Source organism: Portunus trituberculatus, chromosome 40 (genome assembly GCF_017591435.1).
Source record: "Portunus trituberculatus isolate SZX2019 chromosome 40, ASM1759143v1, whole genome shotgun sequence".
Lineage (NCBI taxonomy): Eukaryota > Metazoa > Arthropoda > Malacostraca > Decapoda > Portunidae > Portunus > Portunus trituberculatus.
In genome coordinates this window covers 11,103,548-11,122,603 of record NC_059294.1, presented here as the reverse complement: position 1 = coordinate 11,122,603, position 19,056 = coordinate 11,103,548, and the positions used below count along the sequence as shown (strand labels likewise).

General features: G+C 35.3%; 3 protein-coding genes across 5 annotated transcripts in view; 2 read left to right on the top strand and 1 right to left on the bottom strand.

Moving 5' to 3' along the window:
* The window catches only part of LOC123515969 (protein phosphatase PTC7 homolog), a 52,927-nt gene extending 50,962 nt beyond the window's left edge, over positions 1-1,965 (top strand). Inside the window, exon 5 of the mRNA XM_045274925.1 lies at positions 196-1,965. Within this exon, the coding sequence (XP_045130860.1) occupies positions 196-245 (50 nt within the window). The 3' untranslated portion in view covers positions 246-1,965. The remainder of the gene's footprint in view (positions 1-195) is intronic.
* A 777-nt stretch (positions 1,966-2,742) lies between these two features.
* On the bottom strand, positions 2,743-6,269 carry LOC123515972 (proteasome subunit beta type-2-like). The gene is made up of 5 exons (XM_045274928.1): positions 6,098-6,269; positions 4,746-4,820; positions 4,179-4,372; positions 3,395-3,560; positions 2,743-3,121 (listed from the first exon to the last, which is right to left on the bottom strand). Exons 1-5 carry the CDS (start codon positions 6,252-6,254, stop codon positions 2,964-2,966), a joined length of 750 nt encoding a protein of 249 aa, XP_045130863.1. The 5' UTR covers positions 6,255-6,269; the 3' UTR covers positions 2,743-2,963.
* A 203-nt stretch (positions 6,270-6,472) lies between these two features.
* LOC123515968 (microtubule-associated protein RP/EB family member 1-like) lies at positions 6,473-18,797 on the top strand. 3 transcript variants are annotated; one of them, XM_045274924.1, is made up of 9 exons: positions 6,473-6,596; positions 7,459-7,628; positions 7,942-8,048; positions 8,160-8,219; positions 8,641-8,800; positions 9,044-9,141; positions 9,323-9,481; positions 13,113-13,169; positions 16,025-18,797. In XM_045274924.1, the coding sequence occupies exons 2-9, from the start codon at positions 7,469-7,471 to the stop codon at positions 16,088-16,090; spliced, it is 867 nt and encodes a 288-aa protein (XP_045130859.1). In that variant the 5' UTR covers positions 6,473-6,596; positions 7,459-7,468; the 3' UTR covers positions 16,091-18,797. The 3 variants fall into 3 exon arrangements, with proteins under 3 accessions (XP_045130859.1, XP_045130857.1, XP_045130858.1); XM_045274922.1 differs by lacking the exon at positions 6,473-6,596 and adding an exon at positions 6,859-7,028; XM_045274923.1 differs by lacking the exons at positions 6,473-6,596; positions 13,113-13,169 and adding an exon at positions 6,859-7,028.
* Positions 18,798-19,056: the final 259 nt, after the last annotated feature.

Sequence of the window (19,056 nt, the reverse complement as noted above, 5' to 3'; positions counted from 1 at the left end):
CAGGCCATATGAGGTTGCTGTATTTATTTGGTGATGATGTCCTTTGCTCCATTTTTAATTTCTCCCTTCAGTTTGTATGCTTGTTATTTTCTTCTGTTCCTCAACCCTGAGAATTAATGCAGCTGCAGGATGGACGCATGATTCTTAGTAGTAATGGCTACAACACTGATATCTTTCATTTATGTGCTTGTGCAGGTGGGAAGCCTGATGACATCACAGTGGTGTTGGCTACCATAACTGTTTAGAAAAGTAAAAGCCAGTGGCCAGCAGCCTGCAGTGTACCACCTCACCCAGTGTTGTAAGAAGAAACAAGGAGCCAGCGATCTGTCAAGATGTGCCGTCGTCATTGTGTGAAGTATTAGTTGAAGATTGTCCTTTATTAGTTTAATTTTTTTCTCTACACATACGTGTACGTACACACTTTGTGGTTGTAAAATTATCTTATACAATTAATTATTTTTTTGGTTGAATACTTTGTATATTACAAGTGAGATATTTTATTTTGACATGCTCAATTTTTTTTGGTTAAGATATGGTTGATATGAACTGCTTCACATCATAAGACACATGCTATAATCATTCAGTGAAGATAGCTACACATATATATATATGTATATATATTTTTGTAATAAAGTTTATGCTATCCATGAAGTAAGAATGAAACATGAAGAAAGGTTGAGTAACCCTAAGCAAAATTATTTCATGGGTCACACAACATTGACTTGAACCAAACTGATACATATAAACAAAAATTTCAAGTGTTTGTTGTTTGCCCACATGCTGTTTTCATTCAGGAATTTCATTTTGACAATTTAATCTTCCAAAGAATTTCAGTCATAGAGTTATGAATAGTCCTCACTTGTAGAGAGAAAGAGAACCATTAAATTCTATTTGCTGGTACAGTTAGAGGGAGAATTAAATGTTGATATTTTTATTGTGTAGTTGCTCTGCATCTGATGTAGCAGATACTTGTACTAATCATTACTGTCATAAAACATTGCTCTAAACCACTCCCCACCTTTGTCAGGGACTAGGAGACCTGTGAAGGCAAGACAGACAGGATTTTTACACAGCATAATTCACTTCCTTAATCTCATAAATCATATATCTTTCTCTGTGAATGCAGTCTAGTCATTTGGTTTTTAAATGCAAATGTAGTTATTTTCACATGATCATGGTTGTTGAAGGACAGAACTTTACTTACGTGGAAAGCAGAATCTCGGAAACCTAGACAAAACTCATATTGGCGAAGACAGCTGTGAGTTACAGTAGTCAGTTTATCACAGTCGTTATGAAAAGATAGTAGCAGTGAATCCCTTATGCCTAGCATCATAGTAGTGTCACTTATTTGGGATTCACACTTAATATCACAACAGATACATTATGGTTATGAATAAATGTTCTGATGCTTCAGAGCCCATGAGCCATGTGCTGATCTTGCTTTTTCTTACATGTACAGAGTTTATTTACAGAACCTTGTAAGAAAGCATGGCTCATGGTTTATCAAACCACAAATTTTCTTTATTGTATTTTTACTGTCTCCAGTACATTTGTAAAAGCAGGTAACATCATTGTTCAGACCTCAAATATTTTATGAAGCAGGAGGTAAATCTTGAGTCATAACCAGCTGGCGTAAAGAGAAGCTAGACTTGATTTTCCAGTGATAATGAACATGAAGATTTAAGGTAATTACAAATACAGGAAATTACTGCTTATTTACTTCACTTGACATCAGTAGAACTTAACAGAAGTAATAAAAGCTGGATTATACAAATGTATGGAGGGATGTCAGGCAGTACATATGCAGACAGACACACTGCAGCAACAGGCATGTTGGCAAAGTACTGTGCAACAACCATCTTGCAGGGCCTTGCAGGGTGGAGTTATGGTTTGTGATGCTAAGACAATGCAATATGTATGTATATTTGTATTATATTAATACATTATGTAAAAAAGGGTTGTGTTTCTGGTATTTTATTGTATACATCCTAAGAAATCAAAATTATCCTCATGTAGGATTACATCATTTGATATCTGAGGGAAAGGAGCAGTGCCAAGGTTCTCATGTCTGCTGATACAAACCTGAGGTGTCTGAAACCCAACAACACCCAAACCTTGTCACAAATTATCAGAGCTGATTGACTCCTCTGTGGGGTTTCTTCACCAGCCAAGCACTGACCACTGTGATGACAAGTTTTCCCTTGAAGAAAGCTAACAATAAACTGATTTAAAAAAATATGGAGGGAGTAGAATATTCATTACTAATTCATTTCAATTTTTCCAGTCATGGGCAACACCTGTGATATTGTTTTATATATTACTCAAGCATATGCTTGCTTGCACAAAGTATGTGAGTACAGCATGCAATAGAATACTCTTAGCAGAGTATATATCTTTATATCAGGCTGATATCCCCAGAAGGAAGGAGCTGAGACAAAGTGCCTAAAGACACATGAACTTGTAATTGGTGAATTATTGCAGTTCTTACTTGATAGGCCATTTATCCTCACAACTTATAGTTTTGTTGTTGTAACAATACAACTCAAGCACAACTGTATCTTACCTCTTGTGGTGGTTGCTAAATTTCAACTAATTCAATATTGTGTGTACTTAAATGTTCTTAGTATCATCATAAGCTTAAGTCTCTTAACTCCAATGCAAGATAGAGATCTTCTAGTCTATTCACATGCTATATAGTCAACTAATCTCTACTCATGTATATGGGGAAAATAAATGTCAATGTAAGTATCATAACAAAATTTATTTGAGATGTTATCAAGACATTTATGAAATAATGATATCTCAAAATCTTTTAAAACACAAAACAAATATGAATTCATTATTTGAAATGTTTTGTTACTTAGAGGGCTACAACATATGCATTCCTGAAGATTAGAAAGATATTTTCCACAAAACCCTAAGATGACATCAGCTAGGAGAAATAATGGTGTAGGTGTGCACCTCTATGCTGCCTCCCCTTCAGCAACGATGACAGGTAGGTCCTTCAGCCCATCCTTGGAGATGAGTCGCACCCGGAACTTGGGCAAGTTCACAATAAATCTCCGCTTCACCTCTGATATGCACTTCTTCATGAGTTCGTAAGCCTCATCCTCAGTCATGTCTGATGGGAACAATAAACCATCAGGTAAAGTAGGATAATGAAAGTAAAAATATTAGCATTATACCTGAAAAAATACCTAAATCTAAACACTAAAAAATGGAAGAGATTTGAAGAATGTTTGTGAGATGAAACCTCTGTATGAAATAGGTAACTGGAAGGAGACCAGATGTGAAGACAGGAGAGATCAAAGGACCAGGTAGCTAGTGATCCCAGAAAAGCATGGATCTGTGTATTATGATAGGCAAATATAATTGAATGACAGCTTATATTTACCTGGTCTATATTCCCTGTCAGTGATGGACAAGGTGAACATGCCACCATACCCAAACCCATAGAAATTGACAGGTACTGAGGCACCCAGGAAGTCCATGTAGAACAACTCTGCTGCTTCAGTCTTTGGATCATAACCTCCCATCAGAAGGTTCACTGTGTAAGGTTCCTGTAAAAAAATCAAGAGAATAAATATATCATTTAAACCAGCACACTTATTTTGTCCTCTCAGTTTGGACAAATCCAATGGTGAAAATAAGCTTCCCAAACCTTTATAATCCAATGTTCTCTATCTATCTAATGTCTACTGGCTTATCTTTCAATCACGTGCTTCTATAAAATCTGTTGAATCTTACAAAAAGAGACATTGAAGGATCCTGAACAAATAGTATGCACTTCATCTCAACTGCCTTTTATCAAATATCTTCATGTTACCACTCTTCCAAATAAGACTGACAGTGAAGCTAAACAAGATCTGTAGTGTCATATTTATGAAGTGAAAGTTGTCTTTACAATATAAATTCAGAAATACAAAAAGAAATTTGCCTGATCAAACTCCCAGTAGCAGAAATCAAATTAAGATTAATATTTTAATCAGAAAGGATTTTCACAATTTTTTATTGTGCAACAAACAAAGAAATTAATTTTGCATCTGAAGAAAGGTGTAGTTATATATGGTTTGAGATGAAGTATATGGAAAAGTGTCTTGCACAGTAAACAACTAAACGTAGAATCAAAGAGGTAAATTATCAACAGGTAAGCAGTGACCTAGGGTAAAGACACTAACCCGAGAGCGAAGATGTGTGGCTAATGTGTGGCGGGTGAAGTGTACAGCAGCAGAAGGAGACAGTTCATAACCATTGCGCATCTTGTACAGTTGGATGTTCTTAGCAATGTATTCTGCAAACTGGGTGGTGTCACCTGCTTCACCTGCCACTGCCATCACCAGGTGGCTTGACAACTGGTACATCTTGTCATCATCTACGTGAAAATAATAAGTAAATCAAAATCAAATTAAGTATGTACACAGCCACACATACACATACACACACCCACACCCACACACACACTGCATATTGTAGTGTGGTTAGCATGATTGGCAAGACAAATGGGTGAGCCTCAATGTGTAGGCCCTGTTCCCCCAGCAGCAAGTAAGTATGGAACATAAAAGTGCACATACTCAAATATCCATCAATATGTGAGGTATATCCCTTTTTTCTCTTAAAAAGATTACTGAAAAAAAATTGTACTTTACATATTTATTTTCTATAATTTATCTCTAACAACCAGTAACCCAGAAGTTAGAGACACTGTAACCTTGACTGTATGTGGCAATATAAGTGGAGAAACCAACCTGATTTCTGCACCATGATTCTTTGGAGCTGACTCATGTCTGTTGCCATCAGTACAAAGTCATTGAATTTCATACCTGGAAGAAAAACATACTCAGTCTTGTATACTCAGCACTTAAATTCACAGAAGTGAATGATATACCTTGCTAAACATATCAAATTTCAGCACTGTCGTCCCTCCAGCTCTCCTCGTTTCCCAGCTCCTTCACAGCTCTTTCATCCAGCTGATTTGACATAACATATGAAGCCACACTATTGGTCAACAATGGAGAGAGAAGAGATAATAAATGGAGGGAATGGAATTAAAATAGGAAATAGAAAAATGGATAATAAATGGAGAAAATGGAAAAAAAACCAAGATAGAAAAAAAAATAGATAATAAATGGACAAAATGGAAATAAAACAGAAGACAGAAAGGATAATGGATAATGAATAGAGGAATAGGAGGAAATGGGAATGAAAATATGACAGGTAATGAATAAGGGAATATTATAATAAAGCAACAGATAAAAAAAAAAAAAAATGGATAACATATAGGGAAAGAGGATAATGAATAAGGGAATAGGAGGAAATGGTGATCAGAGTATGCTAATGAATAAGGGAACAGGAGGAAATGGTAATAAAAAAGCAGATAGAAAATGGATAATGAATAGGGGGAAAAGAATAATGAATAAGGGAGTAGGAAGAAATGGGAATGAGAATGATAAAGAATAAGGAAAGTGAAAAAAATATAATGAATAAGGGAATGGGAAGAGCGTGTGTGCATGTGTGTTGTTGACCAATAACGTGGCTTCATATATGTGACATCAAATCAGCTGCGTGAAAGAGCTGCGAAGGGGGAGCCAGGAAACGAAGAGAGCTGGAGGAACATCTAAATAGGAGCAGTGCCCAAATTTCATATATCTTATCTACCCACATACAGTACTTAGCATCCAACATAGAATATGATTTCACCTTTCAGAATAAAATAATAAAAAAAAAAAAAAAATCTCCTATAGTAAAAACTTATCTAAATGTATACGTTAACCAAAACTATAATGATTAAATAAATATACACAGTCATAGGATCTGCAATAAATATGTGATGCCTCCATGCACAATGCAGAAGTACAGAACAAAGGAGCTAATACACCTATTACCGCTACTCAGCACCACACATTTTGACCATGAGAAGATGGACATTCACCCTGACCCTAGAGACACCAATGGAAGCGCCAGTACTCCTCCAGCCAAACGTGGATCTAGGAAACCACCACTAGGACGCGAAAAGACTGTTCAGGAGGTATCTACTGGGGATTGCAGGAATAAAGTAGATACCTGACACTACTTGAGGTTTATATTGAAGAGTTCTCACCAATAAGGCACTGCAAATCCATGTCTGCGGCGCGTGAGGATGTGCAGGAGAGGTGGAATGAGAGGCTGGGAGAGTAGTGGCCGAACTCCCGGTGACTTGCAGGACTGTAAACAACACTCACATTCACTCGGCAACTAAATATTGTATTGAACTTCATTTTTTTCACATTCAAGTTCATAATTTTTCTTAAAATTTATGTTTATAATGAAATATATCATAAATCATTTCTCCGTGTAGTGAAACGGTGTAAATTGATTAAATGAAAATTTCTGATCATCTATCTTAAAGCATGATAGGAATATAAAGACATTTTATGCTTCTTGGTAATATTTCAATGCATAATTGGTGGGAATGAGACAGATGGATAAGGAAGTAATGAGTGTAGTGAAGAGGTGCGCACATGTGTTGTCAGCTGTCATTCCCGAGGGTGGTGGAGGTCCAGCGGCCCAGAGCACGGCTGTTAATACTCCTTTTCTCCTTAACCCAACAGCTCGAAAAGGTATGTACAACCCACACATGTAACATTACACTCCAAATCCTCTTTCTTCACCAGAATATTCCAGGTTGCTAGACTGGGAGGGCGACAAAGAGAGGAAGTAGTACCGGCAGTGGGCCTACCTGGGGTTTTTCGAATGAGTGGTGGTACTGGTGGTACTGATCGTGTATTTCTGAAGGCTTCCGGCTAGATCCCTGTGGTGTGTGCCTTGGGGAAAATGCCGGCGAGGGGGATGGAGGGGAGGTGTTATTAGGGGTAGTATAGTAGTGTGCGGTGAAGGATGACAGCAGGGAGTGGCGGCGGAAGTGTCAGCCTTGTAGGGGGGGTGGCCTTGTATCCTTGTATCCTTGTAGGTCTCCTGGTGCCGGTGCTGGTGCCTCCTTCCAAATTCCTTTGCGCCTTGCTCTCCTGGTCCTCTTGCTGCTGGTCTATTTGGTGTGTGAAGTGGTTCTGTTTCCCAGTACATGTTTGTGATGTCTTACTGAGTCACATGACGGGTAAATCTCGGGTTTGTCTTGAAGTTCTTTGGGTTTCCTCAGTATTTGTTTTTGATCCTTAATAATCCATTACACAGATGTTTTATCTAATTCTTTGTTTGACTGTTCTGTATGGTACATCTTGTCACAGTTTATTTTACTCATAGAATTATACATTAGATTTAGAAATAAATGAATCATTGAAGTAATGGCACTAACAAACACAGCCTTGTCTAGTGTGTGGTGACAGGGAGAGCCTTGGGGCACCTTACAGGTCTCAAGCTGGCAGGGACTTCTCAGTGAAATGATTCTATCAGTACCTGAAATGACTAGCAAATCCACTTATTTATTTTACTGGAATGCAGCTCAGCAGAAATCTTCCTTCACAGCAAAGCAGCAATGGCAGTGAACGTATTTTCCACAAGTGCAACGACTGAAAACCTGAGTCGCCATGATATGCTGAACTGGGTCAATGATTGCCTCCAGTCCAACTTTGTCAAGGTTGAGGAGCTGTGCACCGGTGCGGCCTACTGCCAGTTCATAGACATGCTCTTCCCGGGTGAGTTTGTTCTGCAGAGATTTCAAGTCCTGATATTTTAAGTATTTATAAATCAGAAACTAGAAATGACCCCTAGAATGGTAGTGGCAGACTTGTCATTTCTTCTTACTTTCTGTTGCATATGTTATTGAAAGTAAATTGTAATATTTCTGAAAGCATTCAAAAATTTTGTATTATCATTCATTATACCAAAAACTAGCAATAGATTGTAATTCACTTCTGTGGCTAACATGAAACAAAAACCTATATATGATAATATACAAATGTTCTTTTGTGCTTGTTCGGGAATAAGATAAAATTACCTTCATTCCAGGATCTGTTATGCTAAAGAAGATCAAATTCAACACAAACCTTGAACATGAGTATATTAACAACTTCAAAATCCTGCAATATGCCTTCAAGAGACTCCAGGTTGACAAGGCAAGTTGTTCTGTATCTTATGATAGATGTGCTATGTGTACTACTTAATATTACAAATGTAACAAGTCATAAAAAGTAGCTGGTAGATTATTTTTGTTCTTTCTCTTTCAGATTGTTCCTGTTGATAAACTGATAAAGGGAAAATTCCAGGACAATTTTGAATTCCTGCAGGTAAAGTGATTTATGAGAGCCACCACCACCAGTGTTTGGCAGATTTTGTGATTTGTTCCTTTTTGTTGAGTCTGTATTAAGAGTAATACAAGAATGGAAAATCTTTTATACATCATGTCACTTGTCATTTGTTTCATGTATAATGTTTCACTTTTCTCACACTTTAAGAACTAATCTTTAACTGATTTTCCTTATTTTAATTTTGATGTATTTTGTCCAGTAGCTGTCTTCATCTTTTCTATGCTTGTATCCCATATTGATCTCTTATGCTTTCTTCAGTTCTTTTAGATAGATTTATCTACCTATTAATTAGACTATTTATTTATTTCTTCATATATATATATATATATATATATATATATATATATATATATATATATATATATATATATATATATATATTATTTTATTATTCAAACAGTGGTTCAAAAAGTTCTTTGATGCCAACTATGGAGGGCAAGAATATGATGCCCTCGGAGCAAGACAAGGTGAGCACCTTGGTGGCAAGGGAGGCGGCCTGAGAAAGCCAGCTGCTCCTACCATGCGGCCAGCAGCACCTATCCGCCAAGCTCCTGCCGTGGGTGAGTGGTTTGCTGCACTCCACAACTCGCCAATGTTACACAAGAGTTACTTTTAGAGAATGTCTGATAATTTGCTCTTTCCAACCTTCAAGTGGCATATTGTGGCATTGATTGAGCCAAAGAATAGAGTTTGATGAAAATATTGTATTATGTGAAAGGAATGTTTAGGTTTATTGTCTCCTGAACCTGGAATTACTTAGCCAACATGATCTGCTTGAATATGAATGCATTTTTCCTTGACAGGCTCCCGCCAAACACCCTCCCGCATTGCCTCTCGTCCAGCAGTAAACAGTCGTTCCCCTGCAGGTAGCAATGCACAAGTAGAAGAGCTCTCCAGTCAGGTAGGGATTTTTGTTGACAAAACAAATTACTACTGTTATTATGATGTGGATCTGAAAGAGAATGAGAAAAATCAACATATTTTGAAAGATTTGGTCTGTAATTGTGGCTGATAATTTCAGCAACAAAATATTTTCATGTTTCAAGTATGATATAATTATCTAAAATGTTTAATTATTCCAGCTTATGGACCTGAGATTGACAGTGACTGGATTGGAAAAAGAAAGAGACTTCTATTTTGGCAAACTAAGAGAAATTGAAGTTTTGTGTCAGGATGAGGGTGAGAATAACGAAAGTAACGAATTTGTGACCAAGGTGTTGGACATCTTGTATGCCACAGAGGTAAGTGTTGATTTGTATGGTGAAGGGTATTGTGTTGTTTGGTGACATGTGTGAGTTATTGTATGTGAGTGTCTGGTGAATGTCTGGGTGTATAATAAAGATACTTAAGAAAGCATCAAATAGATAGGTAGTGTTACAAAGAGGTAGGGAGGGAATGAATTTTAGATTCTCAGGAATAAAGTGAATATTCGTATGATACAATGCAGCAGTGCCACTGACCCCAAAAGAACAAAATTTTGTCCCTGGAAAATATTTGAAAATCTGTACAGGAAGACTTCATCACAAGTTGTCAAAATGGAATGGTTACTTGTGGTCATAATTTTTCATGTTCACAATTTGTCAGTGTGCATGTAATGTGGTGGCTTTGGATCTCGCTGCTTTCCATTCTTTTATCTTTAGAACACTGGAGTGCTATTCTGTGCAGATTCACTCAGTATCTGAAAACTTTCCCTTTGAAACCTCAGATTTTTTGCAATTTGATTAAGTAATTCCTGTGTCCACCAAGAACTCTTTTGTTCATACCATCTAGGTTTCTGTATAACTTGTTTCCTTGATAACCACCAAAGTGAGGTGTACTTACCAATATATATATATATATATATATATATATATATATATATATATATATATATATATATATATATATATATATATATATGTATGTATGTATGTATGTATGTGTGTGTATATATATATATATATATATATATATATATATATATATATATATATATATATATATATATATATATATATGTGTGTGTGTGTGTGTGTGTGTGTGTGTGTGTGTGTGTGTGTATATATATATATATATATATATATATATATATATATATATATATATATATATATATATATATATATGAGTGTATTCCATTGATGAATGGTATGTGAAAAGATATACCAAAGATTATGTGGATTTTTAGTTTTTCTTTTTATATACCATTTTTCAATGAAATACACACAGAATTATACTGACAATTTTTTTGAAATTTTTTTAAAGCTCTCACTTAACTTAGTTTGACCATCAGTATCCTCTCTTATCATCTTTATCTATGTAATGATAACACAAGCCAGTGTTGAAAGAAGATTGAGAGCACATGTAATGCCACTTTGCATTTCATCAATAATGATTAGAAGACATAGTCTCTGTTTTGGTATTGTGCTTCTAAGTACGTTTAAATATATTCCAGATATATTTGACTTTATCATTTAATTGGATGTTGCTGTTTTCTATTATATTTGCAAAGAATAAAAGCTAGGCATCTATTAAGAATATTGCCACCTTGTTGGGAGGCAACAATTATACAGATTCCAAGATTGTATTGGTGGACCCAGGAAATCTGATTCAGGAAATGGCAAGACTGATGGGAATCCATGAAAGGGATGATTTTGATTCTTGAAGGCAGCTGAGTGATTGGTGATATCACAGAGCCTCAGCTGATTGTGCATATTGTGTGGTTGTGTATGACATCGGAAATTCAACTGGAAAGATCTTAATGGTGTTTGGGATTCTTTTTTTGTGGTTTTGGCTGTCTATCACTGTAATACAAAGTTTCTCCTATATAATTCTAGACCTACTTGGATGGGTTGTGGATATTGTCATAGCATGGGTCATTTTGGAAGGTATAGATAACCAGAATAAAGACATAGAAAAATGGTGTGTGGATTCTTCTGCAGTGTGTACCAAATATCATTAGATTGGAGGTACAATATTGAAAATTCTTAGATCCAGGACACATGTTGTTTGACTCTTTTGTTGACTTATTTATGAAAAGGACTTTCAACCAGTGTGTGCGTGAAAAGTATCTAAACACCTGATTTAGTTTGGCCAGCTATAAATCCCTAGAATTATTGTACTCTAAGTTTAGCATATGTATTTCATAATTGGGCTCTGTGGTTGTAAGTTTTCTATTAACAATTTTGGCAGCTTCTTTTGGCAGTGTTTAGCTGGTGTTTCATGGATTCCCATCACTGCCTGTTTCAGAAGCTTTAATTAAGGAGATGTCAGATGTGCCAAAATCTGCATGTAGTGACAGTTCTGTTCACAGTATATGTTCAGATTGTTTTCACCAGCCTGAGGACAAATTTGGACCTGTCTTCATAATGCATGAGTGTTGCCTAGATCATGCTGAATGAAAACATATCCAGACTTGTTTTGAGGCCAGTGCTAAACATTTACAACATTGCTATGGGAAGAACTGTGTTGTGGAAAGTGGTACTTCATTGCACAGTAACTTTGGAACATTCAGTACTAGCCATTGTACCTATTCTGTGTTACTTGACTTACATTCATTTGTGTTAAACACAAGATTTATCTACTGAAAGAAACTTCATTTTCTTATATTTTAAATATACAGTTAAATGAAGTACATTTAATTAAACCAACTAGATTTAGGTTTCTAAGTTAATTTTGTATGTTTTCAGTTACCTTATGTTTTGTGTTCAGTTTTATAAAAAAAAAAAAGAAATCTATTATTTGATTGAGGTAACTTGTGTAGGTCCCTCTGTCATGGACCTGGCAAGGTTTATACAACAGTATATCTTAAATGGACTGTTTAAAATAGGTAATTATTTATGAATTTCTTTGCTTCAGTTTTCTTTTAGAGGAGTATAGTGAGGAATTTTCAATAACATCTGAAATATTGATGGTTCTCTAATGAAATAATGGCCATAAAGTATTCAGTAATTGGTATTAACTCAACATTATTTACTATAATGCTGTATTTGCACATTTATTAGCCAATTGTTTTTTTTTGTGTATACAGTGTGAAGAGGGTTTGTTGGAACAAAAGTTATTTATGAATTTGGATTAATTTTGCATGATTGTATAAAGTGATAATTAGGCCGTGGCATTTCTTAGCCACTAAGGAAAGGGGATCTGTCCTCGCCAAGGACACTGCACTAGGATCAGTCGTACCTGGGTCTCTTTATATCAGCATCTATCAGGGGAGTTCATGTTCACCTTTTTTTTTTTTTTTTTTTTTATGATTTCATGCTAATTAAAATTGCTTTCCCCTTATCAGATCTAAACCTAAGTGTTCTTGGTCACAAGTTGACCATTTTAACCCTCAATGGAATTTATAGTAATGTTTTTATAAGTGTCAATTCCATGTAATTAAGAATTTTATAAGAAATTTAGAAATACAGTGTAAAAGGATGTAAGACTGGTAAAACATACAGATTATAGTTATAAATTATGTGCAGCTATGGTATTGTGCCAATACAGCATTTTTCATGTAGCCACAACAGCTTTCCCTTTAACACACCCTGGCCTTGGTCCTGGTTGTGCTTGTAACAGTTAACAATTCAGAATGATAAGGTGGACTAAGGTCTGAATTTGAAAGTGAGGTATAGAGAATTTTGCTTATGTGACCCTGCCTTAGAAGTAAATTACATACATTTGTTAGACCTGACCTTATTTACTTGCATAAAGCTGTCATAGTTGTAGATATCTTAACACTTTAGTAATGGAATGTGTACTTGAGAAGCAAAGTGCATAGAATATTTACTGACTTTAGACAGTAAAGTATTTACCCCTTGAAGACTGTGGGTATAGGAGCAGGGATATTCCCTTTTATATATATATGATGAAGAACCCACAATGAATGTGTCAAAATTCTTCCCTCAGGGTAGTTCTGCAGAGAATCCAGACACCTTTACTGAGAACCTTCCAGACCAATCACAGGCATGTTAACTTGCATTTGCAAAATATATATATATATATATACATATTGGATGGTCTTGCCAGTAATCTACAAAGTTTTTCATATCATGCACACACCAATTCTAAATCTTTCTACAAGCTTTAAACTTTTTGCTGTAATAACTACTAATGAAAGTCCATACTCCTGTCTGCTTTATTTTTGCCTTTTGAGTTGCTTCTTCCTTTTCCAGTTTAATTAAAATTTAGTTGACTTTAGTGTTGATATTACAATTACAGGGTGTGAAGACAATAATCCCATGTCCCCTCCACCTGATTTTTCCTAGAGTAAGGTTTATAACTGAAGTGTTACCTGATCAGAGTGCTAGCCTGCTTGTGTGATTGCTGTTCACTAAATGATTGCCCAATAATTAATCCAGATCTTGTAGTTTTTTATTTATTTTATTATTTTTTTTATTTATTTATTTTTTTTTTTATTGTTTTATTTTTATTTATTTTTGTCTTATTGTTATTTATTCATTTTGTTTATTTTATTTGTTTTACCTATCACTCAATAATAGCCTTTGTTTTATTGAAAAAGACACTAATTGATGTTAACCACCTGTGCAAATATCAATACTGGCTGGGGTGACAAATGTACTGCTGGAAGAATGTTGATCTTTGTGACTAATAAGATAACATTCCTTATATAGTATAGTAATTAATAATTTCATCTTCCTGTTACTGAGATGGTTTGTGTCATGAAAGTTTTGCAGAATGTGAATTTAACTTGTTTCAGTATCAAAGGATCAGTTGATACCTTCTAACAGACAATTTTGGTTTTGGCTTTGGGAAACTGTTACCCCAATTGGATGCCTTTCAAATCCATGTACCTAAGGACCCCCTCGACCCGAAAGTGCCTATGGTCCTACTTTACTCTAATGGGATATTACATTACTCATCAGAAATATTACAAGCGCTAACACTAGATCACACAGATAACATTGGTATCTAAGCTGGCAGCCTGTCACTGGGTATACCTGAAGCCATGCTCTGAAACACTTCTGCCTACACCTTGACTGCATTCAAAAGGCTCTAGTTGAAATGACAGGTTTTCAAAGGTGTTTTTATGGTTCTAGTGACAGATTATCAAGTTTTCAAGAGTTTTTTTTTTTTTTTTTTTTTTTTATAGTTCTAGTGACAGATTAACAGGTTTCTGAGGGTGTTTTTTATGGTTCTAGTGACAGATTAACAGGTTTTCAAAGATGTTTTTATGGTACTAGTGACAGATAACAGGTTTTCAAGTGTGTTTTTTTTATGGTTCTAGTGACGTTGATATGTTTTCAAGGATAGTTTATTGTTTCAGTGACAGATTAACAAGGTTTATATGTTAACATTTTGAGAATGCTACTGATCATCTCTGTGGCCTTTGAAGACAGTCATGATGGAAGAACAAAAGTTTCTGAATATAGGTCTTCATTTCACTGTGCTTTACTAACCTTAGATCTATCTGGTGCTTTTGTAATTCTCACTGTATAGTATAGCAATTCAGTCAACATCTTGTACAGTTCTTGTTTTTCTGCCTGTTGTGCACTGTAGGATTGTAGATGTGGGGTGTGCAATACAATGGTGCAGACAAAATTGGTGTATTAGTAGTACATATATGCTTTTTTCTCTTTTATCACCACCATCACCACCATCATCATCACATTCATCGTTGTCATTGCCATCATCATTGTTGTCATTGGTATTGTCATTGTCTTCACCACCACATCTACCACCACCACTGTCATCATCATCATCATCAAGCACTTAATACAAAATTATATAAGGTTAAAATCTAAACTTCACTCTTCTTGACAATAAAGAAAAAAAACTATGATGATGATAATAATAATAATAATAATAAAAAATACACCACAAATTGCTGAAAATATTAGATAAACAGCTGCATGCATATTTAGTGAAATTACTAATTAGCATTTAGTATATTAATAGATCCGTGACATGAACATGGCAGAAATGCAGCATTGGTTGCTATCAAAGTGGAACTCAGATTCTTTGAGTACTGAGATTATTGTCAACCATATTTGGATTAATGTGCAAATGGTTATTGCCATTATGCCAACAAGTACTATACTATACAATGACTGTCTTATTTACACACTGTTAGGGAGGTAATTTCACCTCTTACAAACCCAGTCTCTTTATCAGCCTTTTACTGCTTCACAGTGCTTTGCTGCTGATGTTCCTGAAGAGCTAAGAGAAGGTGCAACAGCACATCTATTTTAGGCATACAGTATGAATGTGTCATAGTACAGTACATCATTGTTGAGTTTGTTATTAAGGTAGAGATAGAATCTGTTAAACATATGTAATATCTGTTAACATTTTGATAATGTATATACATATATATCCCTGATGTTCTTTCAAAATATTTTTGTTCAGATTTTTTAGGTTTGTGAATTTTCCAAAAGCTAATCATATTCTCTCTCTCTCTCTCTCTCTCTCTCTCTCTCTCTCTCTCTCTCTCTCTCTCTCTCTCTCTCTCTCTCTCTCTCTCTCTCTCTCTCTCTCTCTCTCTCTAAAGATTTGAAGAATTGGTTCCATGCAGATGAAATGCTAGATACTAACAATCTTTTAATTTTACAAAGTAATTGAGTAGTTTGTGGGTTGTACGTAGATATCATATTGTGGCAGTTTTGGTGTGAAATTAACTCAAAGTAAGGACTTAGTAATGATCTGGGCCATCATAATGGCACTTACTGGGGAGGTCACTAAGTAATGGGTATTCCACACTTACTCACTTTGGAATCTCCAACACAGGTATGAGTGATAAAAGCTTGTTCTTTGTTGTAGTGCCTTGCTATTACTTTATATTGGATTTTGTTGTCATACAGGATGGATTTGCTGCCCCTGAAGATGTGGAGGATGTCCCCCCACCCCCCGAGGAGGAGGAGTACTAAGCCCAGTCTTATCTGTGTCCACAGATACACTCCTGCTGGTGGTTTTTCACACCAGGCTCTAGTAATATCAGGTCTTGTGCTCTTTTGGGACAGAGCTAACAATGTTACAGGGTGTTCCATTTAGTGCAGAAACTCAAAACTTTTAATGCAATAGTTTATTTCAAGTTCACAATAATGCTACTCATCTGTGTTATATTAATTATGAAGTAATAATGCTTTAAATACTGCTGAAAGTTACAATACAATGGAAATGCACCGTTACTGACAATAAGTAACATGTGAAGATTGGACTATAGTAAAAATTGTACAACATGCAATATTATTTATATTTATGTGTAGCCAAGTGATATGTTGATATTTCCAAAAGTGGAAACGATAACGTGGTTTGTATTGTTTGTGACTGTTGTTTTGGGAAATCCAATGAAAATCGTGGTTAAAAAAAATGAAATTGTCAAAATTACATAGCAGAGTTGATTCACCAAGGTGAAGTCCATATATGAAATGTTGTACAACTATCTCCAGCTTCAGGTGTGAATGCTTTATCTGTATGGCTGATAATGATATTTTCTTGATTATGCAACCTGTATTAATCAGTCTTACCACTCCTTGAAGCATTCCCTTTGCCTGCATGTGGTTCTGTCACTATGCTCTTACTCTGTGCTTTGATAGGACACACTCATGTAACAGAACCAACTTGAATCTTGATTATGAGGTCTTGTGCAAAATTGTGTAGGTTTCATTTTAATATTAGTTGTTTTATGAAGAAATCTAATCTGCTCATATGTTCTCTTCACTATAAATACATTGTGCTTATTTTGATACTTTTTATCATTACATGAAATACTGTTATTTAAAAAAATATATATATTATATGTTTATTGTAACAACTGATATTTTAACATTTTTTAAACTCGAAAAAAAAAAAACTCAGAATACAACTTCCAAATATATTTCCATGCCTATTTTTTTATAATGATTCATTGGTTACAAACATGTACATAAAAATGTCTAGCTTTCAGTGAAGACTTTTCACTGCCAAAGAGTGAAAGGCTAGGCAATGTGATCAAGCTGTTTTATAAGTTTCCCATGATTTTGAGTTGGTGGGAGGCTGGGTTCTGATCTAGTCCAGGAGGGATGAGGCTTGCAGTGATTTGAACCCCTTACCTTTGACACAGAACCATTGGTCACACTATAGTAATGACAGAGGAGAGGAAGCTTATTCCTATTATTATAATTATTATTATTGTTTATATACTCAAGGCATTTTCTGGCAATAGTTTCTCTTGAGGAACAGGTATGTAGTGCATATGAAAAAAGATTGGTGTATTTTCTACTCAAGATTTGAATAATAGTATTTGATTGTTATTAATAAGCAAATTGACTTATTGCTCAGAATAGCAAAAAAAAAAAATCAAAATTATTCCTGTAGAATTGTTAGCAGGCAAGTGGCATTGGAAAATTGGTAACTGGTAAAGGCACTCGACAGTGAAACTATTATCAGTTAGCAGAATTGTTATTCATAAACAACTCATTCTTTACTCTTCATTCATATACTCAGTCTAGAATTGTTTTGGACTTCAAGAATATAGGTATATATTATAGGATTATGAATTGTGTGTTGAGGCCTGGGATACTTTGCCTTAAATTATCTCAGTCCCAGTGCCATGCCAGTTGGTTTGGTTACATCCCAGTATCAGTTCTAGATTAGAAAACACACATCATGAGTCCTGTAGATATAGATCACATTACTGTGTATATTTTTTCTAATGACTAGATTTCTCATTGTAAAATTTCTTCCGTGTTTCTCGTGACAAGGTGTTGGTTTAGCTGTCTGTACTATACACACTTTCATCCACTATGCATTCCAGAGCTCATTGCCCATGACATGAGAGACAGATGTCCTGCGAGTTTGCCTCATAACCTCAGACGTGGTAATGATGGTATGTAGTAGGTTTTTAACAAATTAAGTGACCAAACAAGCTTGCGGCAACATAGATAACATAATCCATTCTTACAAGTGAATTTTTTACCCGTTTGAAGCTTGACATTTCACTACTGCAGCAATTAAAGTGAAAAACATAAAGAGTTTTTTTTTGTACCGAGCTTGATATTATTGGCTGTTTCTCATACTTGAGCTTGATGCATGTGAGAAACTGCTAAATTTGTGGCAGGACACTTGGCTTGTTTCTGTGCAGCATTAGGCCTCAACTGTTGCTATTCCCAGTTACCATAAACTGTATATGGTGTGGTGTTAAAAGGTAGGAAGCCAGTTATCAAGACCTGTTATTTCTGAAGAAAAACAAATGGTAAAAACATCTCTTTATTTTCATGTACTTATTTCTGTTTAAGATTATAAGATGGTGGAATGTTAAAGCGTCTACTTAAGTATTTGTTTCCTCAGCACTAACTGATATGTTAGTGTTTCATTTTAAAATTTATAAAAGATAAGCGTATTATAGATTTATCCATCTATAGCTTTAAATCAATTTCCTAGACAGTATTGGACTTTCACAGAGCCCAGAACTCTGGTGATCAGCTGCTGTGTTCTAGTACTGTACTATGTGTTACTAGTTTCTTTACTACCAGATCTAATACCCATTGTTATGCAAAGATGGAAACAGTTTATGTAACACCTCACTGGTTCAATTTCCTGTGCAGTAAGTGGTTCATAAGAGAGTTGATTTATAACAATAAAAGTGAAAATTTAGTTATATATTATTTTACATTATTTATTTACCAATGCATTACAGTGAAACCCGGTTCACCAATGTTCCTATTCATTAAGCAGTAGTAGTTCATGAAAAGATTTTTCGACCAATTTTGCACTGGTTCATTAACGAGTTTCGAACCCACGAACATTGCCAACCCGCAACCGGCACATACGCTCAGTTATGTTTGGGCCCTCCAGCTGTGTATGGTGTATCACACACAAATAAGTACCTATGGCTTGTCACTGATTCTAAGGT